The sequence below is a fragment of the Lactuca sativa genome, chromosome 1 (genome assembly GCF_002870075.4).
Source record: "Lactuca sativa cultivar Salinas chromosome 1, Lsat_Salinas_v11, whole genome shotgun sequence".
Classification (NCBI taxonomy): Eukaryota; Viridiplantae; Streptophyta; class Magnoliopsida; order Asterales; family Asteraceae; genus Lactuca; species Lactuca sativa.
Genome location: NC_056623.2, coordinates 80093796 through 80106377, shown reverse-complemented (window position 1 = coordinate 80106377; position 12582 = coordinate 80093796). Strand labels below are relative to the sequence as shown.

General features: G+C 37.4%; 1 protein-coding gene across 1 annotated transcript; it reads right to left on the bottom strand.

Moving 5' to 3' along the window:
• Window positions 1-12123: 12123 nt before the first annotated feature.
• LOC111885996 (uncharacterized) lies at window positions 12124-12582 on the bottom strand. The gene has a single exon (XM_023882237.1). The coding sequence runs from the start codon at window positions 12580-12582 to the stop codon at window positions 12124-12126; it is 459 nt and encodes a 152-aa protein (XP_023738005.1).

Genomic DNA, 12582 nt, shown 5'->3' with positions numbered 1-12582 from the left:
GGTGTTACCTTCAACACGGTTGCGTAGGTTATGTCGCCTATGTTATGGATACCCGGGATAAGGGTAAGGCAACCGTGGATGATGTACCGATCGTACGGAAGTACCTGGACGTGTTTCCAGAGGATTTGCATGGGGTACCTCCGGAGAGGTAGGTAGAGTTTACGATTGACCTAGTTCCTGGTGCGGTGCCGATAGCCAAGGCACCATATCGGTTGGCTCCTCCCGAGATGAAGGAGTTGTCTACACAACTGCAGGAGATGTTAGACATGGGATTTATCAGGTCGAGCAGTTCGCCATGGGGAGCCCCAATCATGTTTGTGAAGAAGAAGGACGGGTTACATCGGATGTGTATAGATTACCAGGAGTTGAATAAGGTAACGGTGAAGAACCGTTATCCCCTTCCGAGGATTGATGATTTATTTGACCAGCTTCAGGGTGCATCTTGGTTCTCCAAGATTGATCTGCGATTGGTTATCACTAGATGCGAGTTAGGGATGACGATGTGTAGAAGACAGACTTTCGGACTCGCTATAGTCACTACGATTTCGTGGTGATGCCGTTTGGGCTCACCAATGCTCTTGTCGCGTTCATGGACTTCAAGAAACTGCATGTGCATCCCAATGTTGGGTCAGTTGTGATAGTTTTTATCGATGGCATCTTGGTTTATTCCAAGACTCAGGAGCAGCATGAGGAGCACCTAAGGGAGGTGTTGGAGACACTGAGGAGGGAGAGACTTTTAGCAAAGTGCTCCAAGTGTGAGTTCTAGTTGCGCGAGGTGCAGTTTCTGGGGTACCTTGTCAACCAGAAGGGTATTTTGGTCGATCAGGCCAAGATAGAGGTCGTGATGTAGTGGGAGGTTTCGAAGTCTCCATCCAAGATTCAGAGTTTTCTTGGTTTGGCGGGTTATTAGCATAGATTCATCCAGGATTCTCCAAGATTGCAGTTCCCGTGACCCGATTGACCAAGAATTCGGTGACATCCGTTGGAGGCCTGAGCAGCAAGCAGCCTTCGAGACCCTCAGACAGCGGTTGTGCGAGGCACTGATTCTGACTCTGCCAGAGGGCATCCACGATTCTGTGGTTTACTGTGATGCTTCGATCATGGTTATGGGTACAATGTTGATGCAGCGGGGTCACATGATAGTGTACGTTTCGAGGCAGTTGAAGCCTCGTGAGGCGAATTACCCGACACACGATTTGGAGCTAGGGACTGTGGTTTTCGCCCTTAATATTTTGCAACACTACCTCTATGGGGTTCTTTGTACCATTTACACGGACCACAAGAGCTTGAGGTACCCAATGGATCAGCCGAATCTAAACATCAGGCAGCGCCGTTGGTTGGACATGGTGAAGGATTACAACTGTAACATTCTTTATCACCCGGGGAAGGCTAATATGGTGGCCGATGCTCTTAGCCGCAAGGCAGTGGCGACTCCAATTCGGGATATATGCCTGAGGATGATAGTGATTACTCCATTGCTGGAATGGATTCGAGAGGCGCAGGTTAGGGGTATGAAGGAAGAGCACTGGAAGTGTGAGCGGATTGTAGGTCAGGTAGCATCATTTGATTATGACAACTGCAGGTTGTTGAACCTGCATAGGAGGGCCTAGGTTCCTTACTGGGGCGGTGTACACTAGGTTCTGATGGATAAGGCTCACAAGTCGAGATTCTCCATCCATCCTGAGGCGATGAAGATGTATCGAGATCTTCGCCCTGATTATTGGTGGCCATGCGTGAAGCGGGACATAGATTGGTATGTGGAGCGGTGCTTGACTTGCAGGAAAGTCAAGGTCGAGCACCAACGACCTCACGAAACGATGCAACCATTGGATATTCCCATTTGGAAATGGGAAGACATCACTATGTATTTCATCACAAAGCTTCCCAGGACTGTACGTGGAGTGGATTTGATATGGGTCATCGTGGATCGGTTGACCAAGAGTGATCATTTCATCCCGATTCAGGAGAGTGCTCATTTCGTCATTTGGGCCTCATTTTGGGCCGATCTTTGGACTTCTTATCTATTGAGCCATAGTGAGATATCAGAAGTCAGTTATCGAGCTAAGGACATGTTTGGGCTTAAGGTAAGGCCCATTTGAGGAATTGAGCCCAATTTAGAAAATTGGGCCATAAGTGGCGCATTAGTGAGCTTGGAAAGGCTTTATAGAATTGGACCATTGATGTTATGTACTTGGGCCTAGGTTATGGTCCAAATTAGATCAGCGTGTAAAATGGTCATATTACCCTATGAATGATTATTGGATTTTGACTAAGTGTTATTTTGGTAATGATAGTTCAGGGAGTCATCAGGGCAGCCGTTAGAGATTCCTTACCGTGAGATTCTGCATTCAGCTTTGCGAGGCGGGTTTCCTCTTGTAGGAACGGGTCGAAGGCACCAATGCCGGCTTGTTTATGTATGTTAGTATTTTCCAGGCTAAAGTCCGATGTCGGGCGGTGCCCGATGAATGTTTGTATGCTTTTTGAATTTCGGTCTGATGTCGGGCAAAGCCCGAGGATTGTTTGTATGCTTGATTTCTTCGTGATTCTTGCATGTTTCTTTATTTGTATGTTTCCGAATTTCGGTCCGATGTCGGGCAATGCCCGAGGAATGTTAGTATGCTTCCGGATTTCGGTCCGATGTCGGGCGGTGCCCGAGGAATGTTTATATATTTATCTTATGTGTATTTGTTGATATGTTTATATATATACTAAGCGTTGCTCGATGCCGAGTGGGGCCCGCTGCCGGACATTGTCCAATGCCATACAAGGCTCGATGAAGGGGTGGGGCCCACAATATGCGTATATGTGATTAGGTGCTTATGTATACGGTATGTGGTAGTTTGAGGAGACTCACTAAGCTTTGTGCTTATAGTTTTCAGTTTTGGTTTTAGGTACTTCTGCTATCAAGGGGAAGAGCTCGAGAAAACTGCATTGCACACACCACGATGTTTTAGCCTGGGATGTTTACTTTGTTATATTGACATATGTTTTTGGATATTATGTTTTGAGATAATATGACTTACATTTTGGATGAGATGATTTGATAACCATTGTTTATTTATGATTTAAAAACAAAATTTTTGGTCATGATTTTTGGAGTGTTTCATGATTAGACAGTTTTCGGTCATTATTTGTTTGTTTGTGTATTTATATTTTTCAACATATCATGGTCGAGTTGATAGGGATCCAACTTTTGTTGAAGGCCAAAAGGGCAGACCAACTTTATATTAATGGCCAAAAGGGCAGAATACCTTTATGCTGAAGGACAAACGGGCGAATTAGCTTCGTGCTGAAGGCCATTGTCTATATGCATTGTATGTATATTGTTGTTTTTGGTATTTTGTGGAACTCACTAAAATTTGGCCTATATTTGTGTATTAAATGTTTCTCTGGTACTTTATCAGTTCACGGGAATACAAAGGCGTGAGTGTACACACATCAACAGTTTTATGATTCATGATTCCATGTTGCTTTTCCATATAACTCTGATTTTGAATAACAGTTTATGAAACAATGGTTTTGCCTTGCCTGTATCTTTATGAAAATGAGTGTTTATTCTATTTTAACAATGAAAATTTATTCGTAAAAATCGGGACATTACACATATGAATCTGTTACAAAAGAAATCATATCCCTTCTTCATTATATGTTCATCAACCAATCACTTAGTTTTATGCAATTGAGATTTTGATTCTACCATAAAAATACTTCTATTCGAAAGTGTATCACGACTCTTAGTGAATCCAAGCAATCAGAACACCCCAATTTTATAACGATAAATGCCTAGATAAATAAATAGGAGAACACTTTCCTTAAGACCAAATGCTTTTTCCTCAGATTGAATATCCAGTCTCACACACTCTAATACTAAACAATTTTCTCTTTAAAAAGTCACGTTTAAAGACAAACGTGAAACATAGGGGAGGTACCAAGTTCATATCTAAATGCCTTCAATTATAGATGGTTATAAGAAATGTAACAATATTGTTTAACATGTATATCCGAATCTTTCACCAAATGGTAAATATTCTCTGAAGGAGCACGTCAAAAACAATAGTACCCCTTAAATAAAGTTAACAACATATAAAGAGTCTCATGATATTAAGGACATTTTCGATGATTAATGTCTAAAAATATGACATCATCCAAAATTGTAATGTAATGTACCAAATTCAGAATGATTTTTTCATTTTTAGAATAGAATAAACACCTATTTTTGTAAAAATACATCCAGGTCAAAACCATTTGTTCAAAGGCCATAATTCAAAGCAGAGTTATAAGGAAAACAACACAATATCTTGAACCATAAAACTACTGATGTAAGTGCATACAATCACGCTTCGCTCCCCATGAAATGATAAAGTACTTGAAAAATAGTTAATCCACAACTGGAAGCAGAAATCTTAGTAAGTTCCCTAAAATACCTCACACACCAATACACATAAAATTCATGCACATAAGGCTTACGACATAGGGATGGATCGCCACCTGAGCCTACATCATCTAGCAGGGTCGCTTTCTTGTGCCTACAACATCTAGTTGGATTGCTCTCGTGAACCTATAGAATCTAGTAGGACCGCTCTCCTAAGCCTACAACATCTAGATGGACTGCCTAGGTATCTTCTCATCCTCCGTCGACCCGGTACGCCGGAGCATTTTGCCACAAAAATAAATGACTGGATGAGAACGATTCTCCCATTCTCAACCTTTTTTATTTTCTCAATTGAACTTAACTTTATACATACACACACACACACACACACATATATATATATATATGATATTTCAAAATTTATACACATTTCTAGGCAATATTTAAGTACATTTTACATATATTTTGGTTATTTGAATAGAATAATGGTACTTATAAGGATAAATTGTTATTTGCAGCCAAAATAGAAGCATTCTCGAAGATAGGGACTGAAACTGACAATACTTAGAACTTTGGAGGCTTGAAGGGAAGAAGGATGAAGAACTCAACAAAAAACGTACTCACGACATGAATAGTTCAAAATTCACGTTGTGAGCAGAAGATATGCATCCGGGTGAAAGAGTCCTTGTCGAATACGAAAAACTCGCATTCACGACGTGAACTTGGAAAAATCAGATAGTATAAAATCTCTTGCTCATTACAACTTAGGAGACTTTTGGCTGGAGAAAAGGGTTTCAGAAGACGAATTTCAGCAGAAGAAAATTCTTGGAAGAAGGTTTTCAATACCAAAAGAGTAGAGATTCATAATTAGTTTAATTGTTGATACTTGAACATGTCTTATACTTTGATTTGTGCGTGTTTATTTGCTAGTATGTCCATCTAAATCTAGCTGCTTCTGTTAGCTAAATAAAGCTGGAACTCATGGTTTTAATGCATTAGATTTGACTTTACTTGTTGGTAATATGCTTGTGTTTATTGATTTTACCTAGCTTTTTTAATTTAATATTTGATTGCTTTAAATTTTTGTTCTGTGTAGTTAGTGAATACAAATTGGCATGAATTTGAATACCTAATAATTCAGTGAACACTAGTTTATTAGAGCTAAGATCAAACCAATCTTAGACAAGTAATTGAATCATTAAATTAAGCTGTGCTAGAGAACTCATATTTTGAGTGTACTTGTGTTTTGATTAATCTTATTCAATAATTGATTATGTGTTAACTATTGTGTGACCATACATAGACTTACATGAATTAATTAAAATTAGTAGATTTAGAACTAAATTGCTAATACTATCTTAATTGGTGCCAACAATAATTGTCATAGCTAAATTATAAACCATTGAGGGAAAGTGGATTCGAGCTAACAGAAGTATTTTTAGTAATCGATTGAATTTGAGTAAAGTTCGTCTGATCTTGTAAAATCAGATAAATCCCTTTTAAGCTATTAACAATTAGATTAATTTAGTAGTAAGTAGATTAATTAGTTAACACCGTTCTCTGTGATCGACACACGACTTACCCAACTATTCTATAATTCGACTAGGTACACTGCCTAGGTGCATTTTAGTTAGTTAAGTTAGTTAGGTTATAAATTATAAAATTAGTGGGTACTTTTGTGCACATCAATATATATATATATATATATATATATATATATATATATATATATATATATATATATATATATATATATATATATATATATATATATATATATATATATAAGTAGGCTTTGGTAGGAACTCAAAAACCGGTAAAAACCGCGATGACAAATCTAGTCCTTGCTTTTGAATGATGAGTGGCTGAGATTAATTGGGAATTTTCATTTTTTTATTTCAAAATTACAGTGGCATTTTTGAAATTAAGTTGACTTTATGAATCTTTTCCTTCTAGGGCTAGATTATTCTTTGGCAAATTGGTAATTATATAGGAGAAACCCCTCAGCCCACATTTTTATCGACATTGAAAGCTCAGACTTCGTTCATGCTCCTTTCTTCTATTACTTTCTCAATTTTCGATCATCATTCACGCATCGATGCTTTGTACTATTTTGAATTTTTTGTAGATTGGTGATAATCATTGACATATCTTCGTATTTTAGCTTCATTTTGGGTCAATTTTGAGATTATGGAAGCAGGTAAACCCTAGTTTTTAAATCTACTGTGTATCTCTATAATCATCTACTCTTTCATGAATTTTATTGTAAATTACGAGGATTATCTTTTCAAATTGATATAAATTGGAAGATGATTTGGAAATTAGTTTGATTCTTTGTATTTATCTTCTATATCTTCAATTTTTTTCAAAACCATGATCAATTTGAAGAAGAATTGGTTTAATTTCAAGTAAAAAGGAAGCAGGTGTGGTCCATTTTGGTACTTATTTTGTGATTATTTGTTGTTGTTACTATTGTTATTCGTTTTTTGTTTTGAGACCCTAACTTCATAAACTTATTTTGTTATTTGTTATTTTATTGTTGGATTTTGTTGTCATCATTTACGCGTAAAAATGTTGGTAATGATTATTTGTTTCTAATCTCATGTCTATGTCCATAAATGATTTTGAATACAATGATGCTTGCAAGGCGTTCGATCTAATGTCTTAAAGAAACCATATCTTGGAAAAATTTAAAGACAAAATTGCAAAAATGGTCCCTGTGGTATACATTTTTTTGAGGTTTTAGTCCAAACCATGACTTTTTTGGATTGGTGGTCCTTTTGACCTAGTTTCGTTGCGTTTTTGGTCCCTCGGTAAACTAAAAAGACTGTTATGCCCTTCTGATATATTTTTTATGCGTTTTCTATTTAATTTAAATGAAAAATTAATTAATTAACTAATTTGGGCCCACATCTCTCTCTCTCTCTCTCCCCCCAAAATACCCAAACCACCATCTCCGTCAAAGTGGTATAAAATGCAGAAAACCGCATCATCTTCAACCTTGGATCAAGAGGGTTTAGACATAGCTCAATCATTCTTCAAGCCCGTTCAAGGCGTTTGACCACGTCACATAATTCAAAAGCTTCTCGCCGTCACCCACAAACCGATTCAGAACAAGTTCTTCCGCACGGTCACACACTTTGGGATCCTTGGTCGCAAATGGTTGGTATGCGAATAACATATTCCCTTCTTTCACTTCGAAAATGACGTCATGTGATTAGATTGTAAGACTACAGGTGATTTGATTCGCAGAGACTCGTAGACCATGTCACACCCCAAAACTGGAACGGCGGAAACGTTCTGGGGTGGATGACGTCATGTCAAGTATCACAACACATGCATTATAGTAATCAAAGTACACAAAACATTGCATTAATAGTAATAGTTTTACATGTTACATTACAATACATCAAAGTAATACAAGTAATTGAATAAATACAGCGAGGTACTAAGTTATCTTCATCAACAGCTCCGGGGGTGTACCTGTCTAATGCTGACCTGAGAATACAAGTTATTTGAAAAGCGAGTATCAACATTTTTACAAATGCTGGTGAGTTCATAAGTATTTAGTGACATTTGTTCAAATAACTTTATAAAGTAGTAGTTTAAGCGTTTACTGTGTATTAGAGTTCTTTCCAGAAAATCCTATATTTTCTTTAATAAAGCAGCCTTCTACCAAGTTGCTATCATTATCAAAAATACTTAATTTGATTATTGAGGAAAGCAAACGACATCAGGGAATAACATATGTCTCAGCAGTGATGACTGCTGACTAAGGCAAGGAATTATAGACTCCAGGAGAGTATCGAACTAACGACACGCCTGGTTTAGTCTAACAAGTAGAGACTCAGACCCCAGAAGGTACCAAATGAAAGGCACAGCTGGTAAGGTCTAAAACAGTGAATACAGACCGCAAACGGTACCAACTGAATGATACGTCTAGCAAGGTCTGAAACAGTGAATACCGTGAATACAGTGAATACAGCGAATACAGTGAATACAGTGGATACAGACCCCATACAACATCAAATGAATGATGCGTCTAGTAAGGTCAAAACAGAGAAAACAGACCCCAGACAGTATCAAATGAAAGACACGTCTTGTAAGGTCAAAACAGTGTGACTCTGAAAATAAATTACCAGCATACAGTGTAAATTGCTGGCGAAATACCGTTACCATAAGGCCATGAATTATAAGGTAACCCGGGATACTCGTAACCATACTGACTAGAGTACCAGACGCCCTACAAGCATCTAAATTGTGACATTTGTCACCCGTTGGCTTGGTAGGCCGGGACTGTAGCTAGCAGTCTGGGTGCGGGGTTGTCAATCCCGTATAGATCTATACACACAATGTCCGCTCTCCCTACAGGAGATTGTGGTTACCAACTAGACGACGGAGAAGGCCGTGTCCTGAAGATGCATCCCAAATAGTGGGTAGAGACTTCCAAATAGTGGTTAGTGTGTTTCTAATGTAAGTGTAGACTAGAGGTAGAGACTCTTAACTGAACTGATTAGAGAATTCCTGTATGTCCATACTTATATACATAATATATAACTAATGAATCAAACGACCTTCAGATGGCCATCCGATCCCACCAGACCACATCTCAACGAAGAAAAGGAAATAGGGCAGACGAGCCTTCCTAAGTCTGTCAATCATTACTTATATGTACCTATATAAGCACAGACGTACATCTAACTACGACTGAGTGTGTATCAAGTAGAAGTGATTCTTATGAAGTAGGAGTGTCTAACAAGTGAAGTAAGAGCGGTCGCAAGTGAAGTAGGAGTGTCGAACAAGTATAAGCGTATCACGAAGTAGAGACGACAATAAGTGAAGTAAGAACGTCTATCAGGTATAAGCGACTACAAGTATAAGTGAAGTAAGAGCGATATCAAGTATAAGTGAAGTAGAGACATTAACAGGTATAAGTGGTATAGAGACAATAACAGGTATAAATGCATCCCGAAGTGAAAGCGTTATCGAGTAGGAGTTTGAAATACATGAAAGCAAAGCAGCGGTAACTAACAAGTAAAAATATATGTCATGAAAGGAAACTTTGATGAAAAGCCTTTAAACTCGGGGAAAATCACAATTTGTATTCTTTGGAAACCTTTCATAAATCAGTTTGAAGTGAAACTTTGATAAAGCAGTATAAGTAAGAACTTGAACAAGTGAAAACCTTTTTTGAAAACCATTTATAGTACCCTACTCGGTAAAACAGTGTACAGTGTGGTAAATCCTTGTGCATGCGGGTTATCAATCACATGTGATTGATATGATAACTGGCATGTTTAACTTGTATCCCCCCTATAAAGCATGTAAAAACATTTAAAAGGTTCATTCAGGGGTATGAACTCACCTGGTGTAAGTAGGTCCGACGAGGGTGCCGATTGGGCGTTCGGTGTCACGCAAGGACTCGAACACACTCAATGACCTAATTAACATATGATAACATATGTTCACATACAATTAGTATATTTAATACTAATTAAACACATATACGCACTCAAAGGAGCGGAAAACACTTTGGTTAAGTGTTTGGGTGTCCCAGGTAGCGTCTAAAGGTGTGTATGGCCTAGGAATGGAGTTTACTATCCGAGAGTAAACTCCTAAAGTTGTGTTTATGGCCCAGGGACATCTCACCATGAGTTTACGGCCGTAAACTTATGGTGAGGGGTTCTAGTGTGTTTAAGGCTTCTAGCTTGCTCATGGAATTATTCTAGGTCCAAAACTATATAGTGTGAATGAGTTTAGGGTCTTTAAGGGCATTTTAATGGAGTTTACGGCCCAGGGACAACTCCTAAGGAAGTTTACGGCCGTGAACTCTCATTCTTTGAGTTTTGTGAAGTTTCAAGCCCCTAAAACCCCCTAGCAATTTATAGAAATAGTCTAAGGCCATTTGGGGAATAAAAACCAACATTTTGGCTTGGTTTGGGTAGTTTACGGCCTTGAAACATGTTTGGGCCGTAAACTCCTTTTCATCCCTCCATTCCTTGTGTTTAAATAATCTAAACCCAAAAGGATAAGCCCCTAATTTATGTATTAAGTCCAAGGGTGGTTTGGGAGTGTTTTGGAGGCATTTTGACATAGTTTAGAGGTGTTTACGGCCTTGGCATATGCCTGGGCTGTAAACTCTCTTTTGTGCTTCCTTTTGATTGTTTTAAATGGTCAAACACTCCTAGATAAATCCCTTAATTTATTTCCAAGCCTTTAGGGACATTTTGGGGTCATTTTGGCCTCATTTTAGGTGTTTACGGCCTAAGGAGGAGCTTAGGCCATGAACTCCTTTTCAACAGCTTAAATGGTCCAATTCTAAGCTATAAACACGAATCATAATGTTTAGAGTAAGCTAGGGTAAGTGGACTTACGATTTGGAAGCGTTTGGTTGCGGATTCGGGTCGAAAACGAGTCTAGAGAGAGAGTATAGAGAGAGAGGGTGGAAAAGCTCCAAATGGAGTTTACTCCCCTTTATATATGGGTGGGAGTTGGAGCTCAGTGGAATTCTACCCAATACTGCCGTTAGACGGGGCTTTTGCTCGCACCCGATTTAGTGGTCGTAATAATAAAACTTAACATTTTCCAAATAAATGGAAATGTGTGTTATGTGTTTTTATTTCTTTTTATCATGACTTAACGGCATTTTAAATATAAACAAATGAAATGTCTATTTAATTGACGACCTCTAATTAATGGAACTTTTATAAAGTGGAATATTCCGTTAACGGTAACGGGGAAATGTAACGGAACAACTTGGGTTGTCACAGACCACATATTTCATCAAGGGCATCTGCTCCATTTCCGCCATCGTCACCTTCCCATGGCCGTGGGTTTTGATCGCACCTATGATCTCCTCCGCCAACTGGGTATGTAAATTAGTTCCGGCCAAAAGTATATTGGGAAACAAAATCTTGATCCCCCCAAAAGTATTGAAATCCCTAACAAAATACTTTTAATTATTTGTAATAAGTGTTAGTTACATTTAAAGAGTAAAATAGCATTATGTTATGATTTTGGCTTGAGAGAACATGACGATACATATATCACATATTGGATTACTATCGTCTGATATATTATTTGGTTTAGAGTCGATATGGTCTTATAATAACATTGGAAATTCATATTGCATCATGGTTATTGTTATCTGAAAGACCTTAGATACAAATTTTAGGCCACTAAAAGAAATGGTTAAATTTCATAAATAACAATATACTTTTAATTATTTGTTTGTTATAGCATCTTAGTTTCATAATTGACTTTTTTTATCTGAACCCTTATGATACAAAATTTGATGTTCATATAAATAACTTTGTAATTGATTTTGTGTTGTTTTGTCTTGTTTTTTAGAAACTAACAAAAGTATCTTATGTTTTGTAAAAAACAATCCATTAAGTTTCAAGAAGAAAAAGATTTGTAGTTTACTGTGAAACTTACTTTCATGATTTTGATATTACGGTTCAATATATTAGAGTTGTATGATTAATAGTTTGTTTGTTTTTGGCCATTTTTGGTTATTTTTAAAATTATATATATATATATATATATATATATATATATATATATATATATATATATATATATATATATATATATATATATATACACACTAGCAATGTACCCAGGCAAAGCTGCGGGGCTTGTAGGTTCTTTCGGTGATATGTTTCATTTACAAAAATATTATGTTCCAAAAGAAATTACATGTTGAAGACAGTATAATCAAACTATGATGTTATTTGTTACATGATAGATCAAATAACCAATAAAAAGAAACCAGTCAAAACGGCACAAAATATTAATGGTGTTATTTGTCCATGAGCTTTATTGATTGTCATTGCAAAGCACAATCGAATAGGAAACTGTTTCCTCTTTAGGTTGAATGAGAATATATCATCATCAGATGGACATAAAGGAATCTTAGGCAAAAATATAATTTTACCAGCATGTTGACCAACAGCTATTTCTGTATCAATAACATTTTGCTGAAAGCTTTTGCAAATCAATTGGGTGCCATTACACAACCCATTTGCTGGGTCAATATTCCGTAGTAGTATTATCGGGCATCCAACTTTTAATCGAAGGTAATGCGGAGGTAAACCACTAACACTGATCGAGTTTAAGAATTCTAATGGATAGAAGGCATTTTTATCATCTATGACTTCATCGACACTATAGTAAATTCTCTGTTCTCCGTGAAATCGATCACTCAT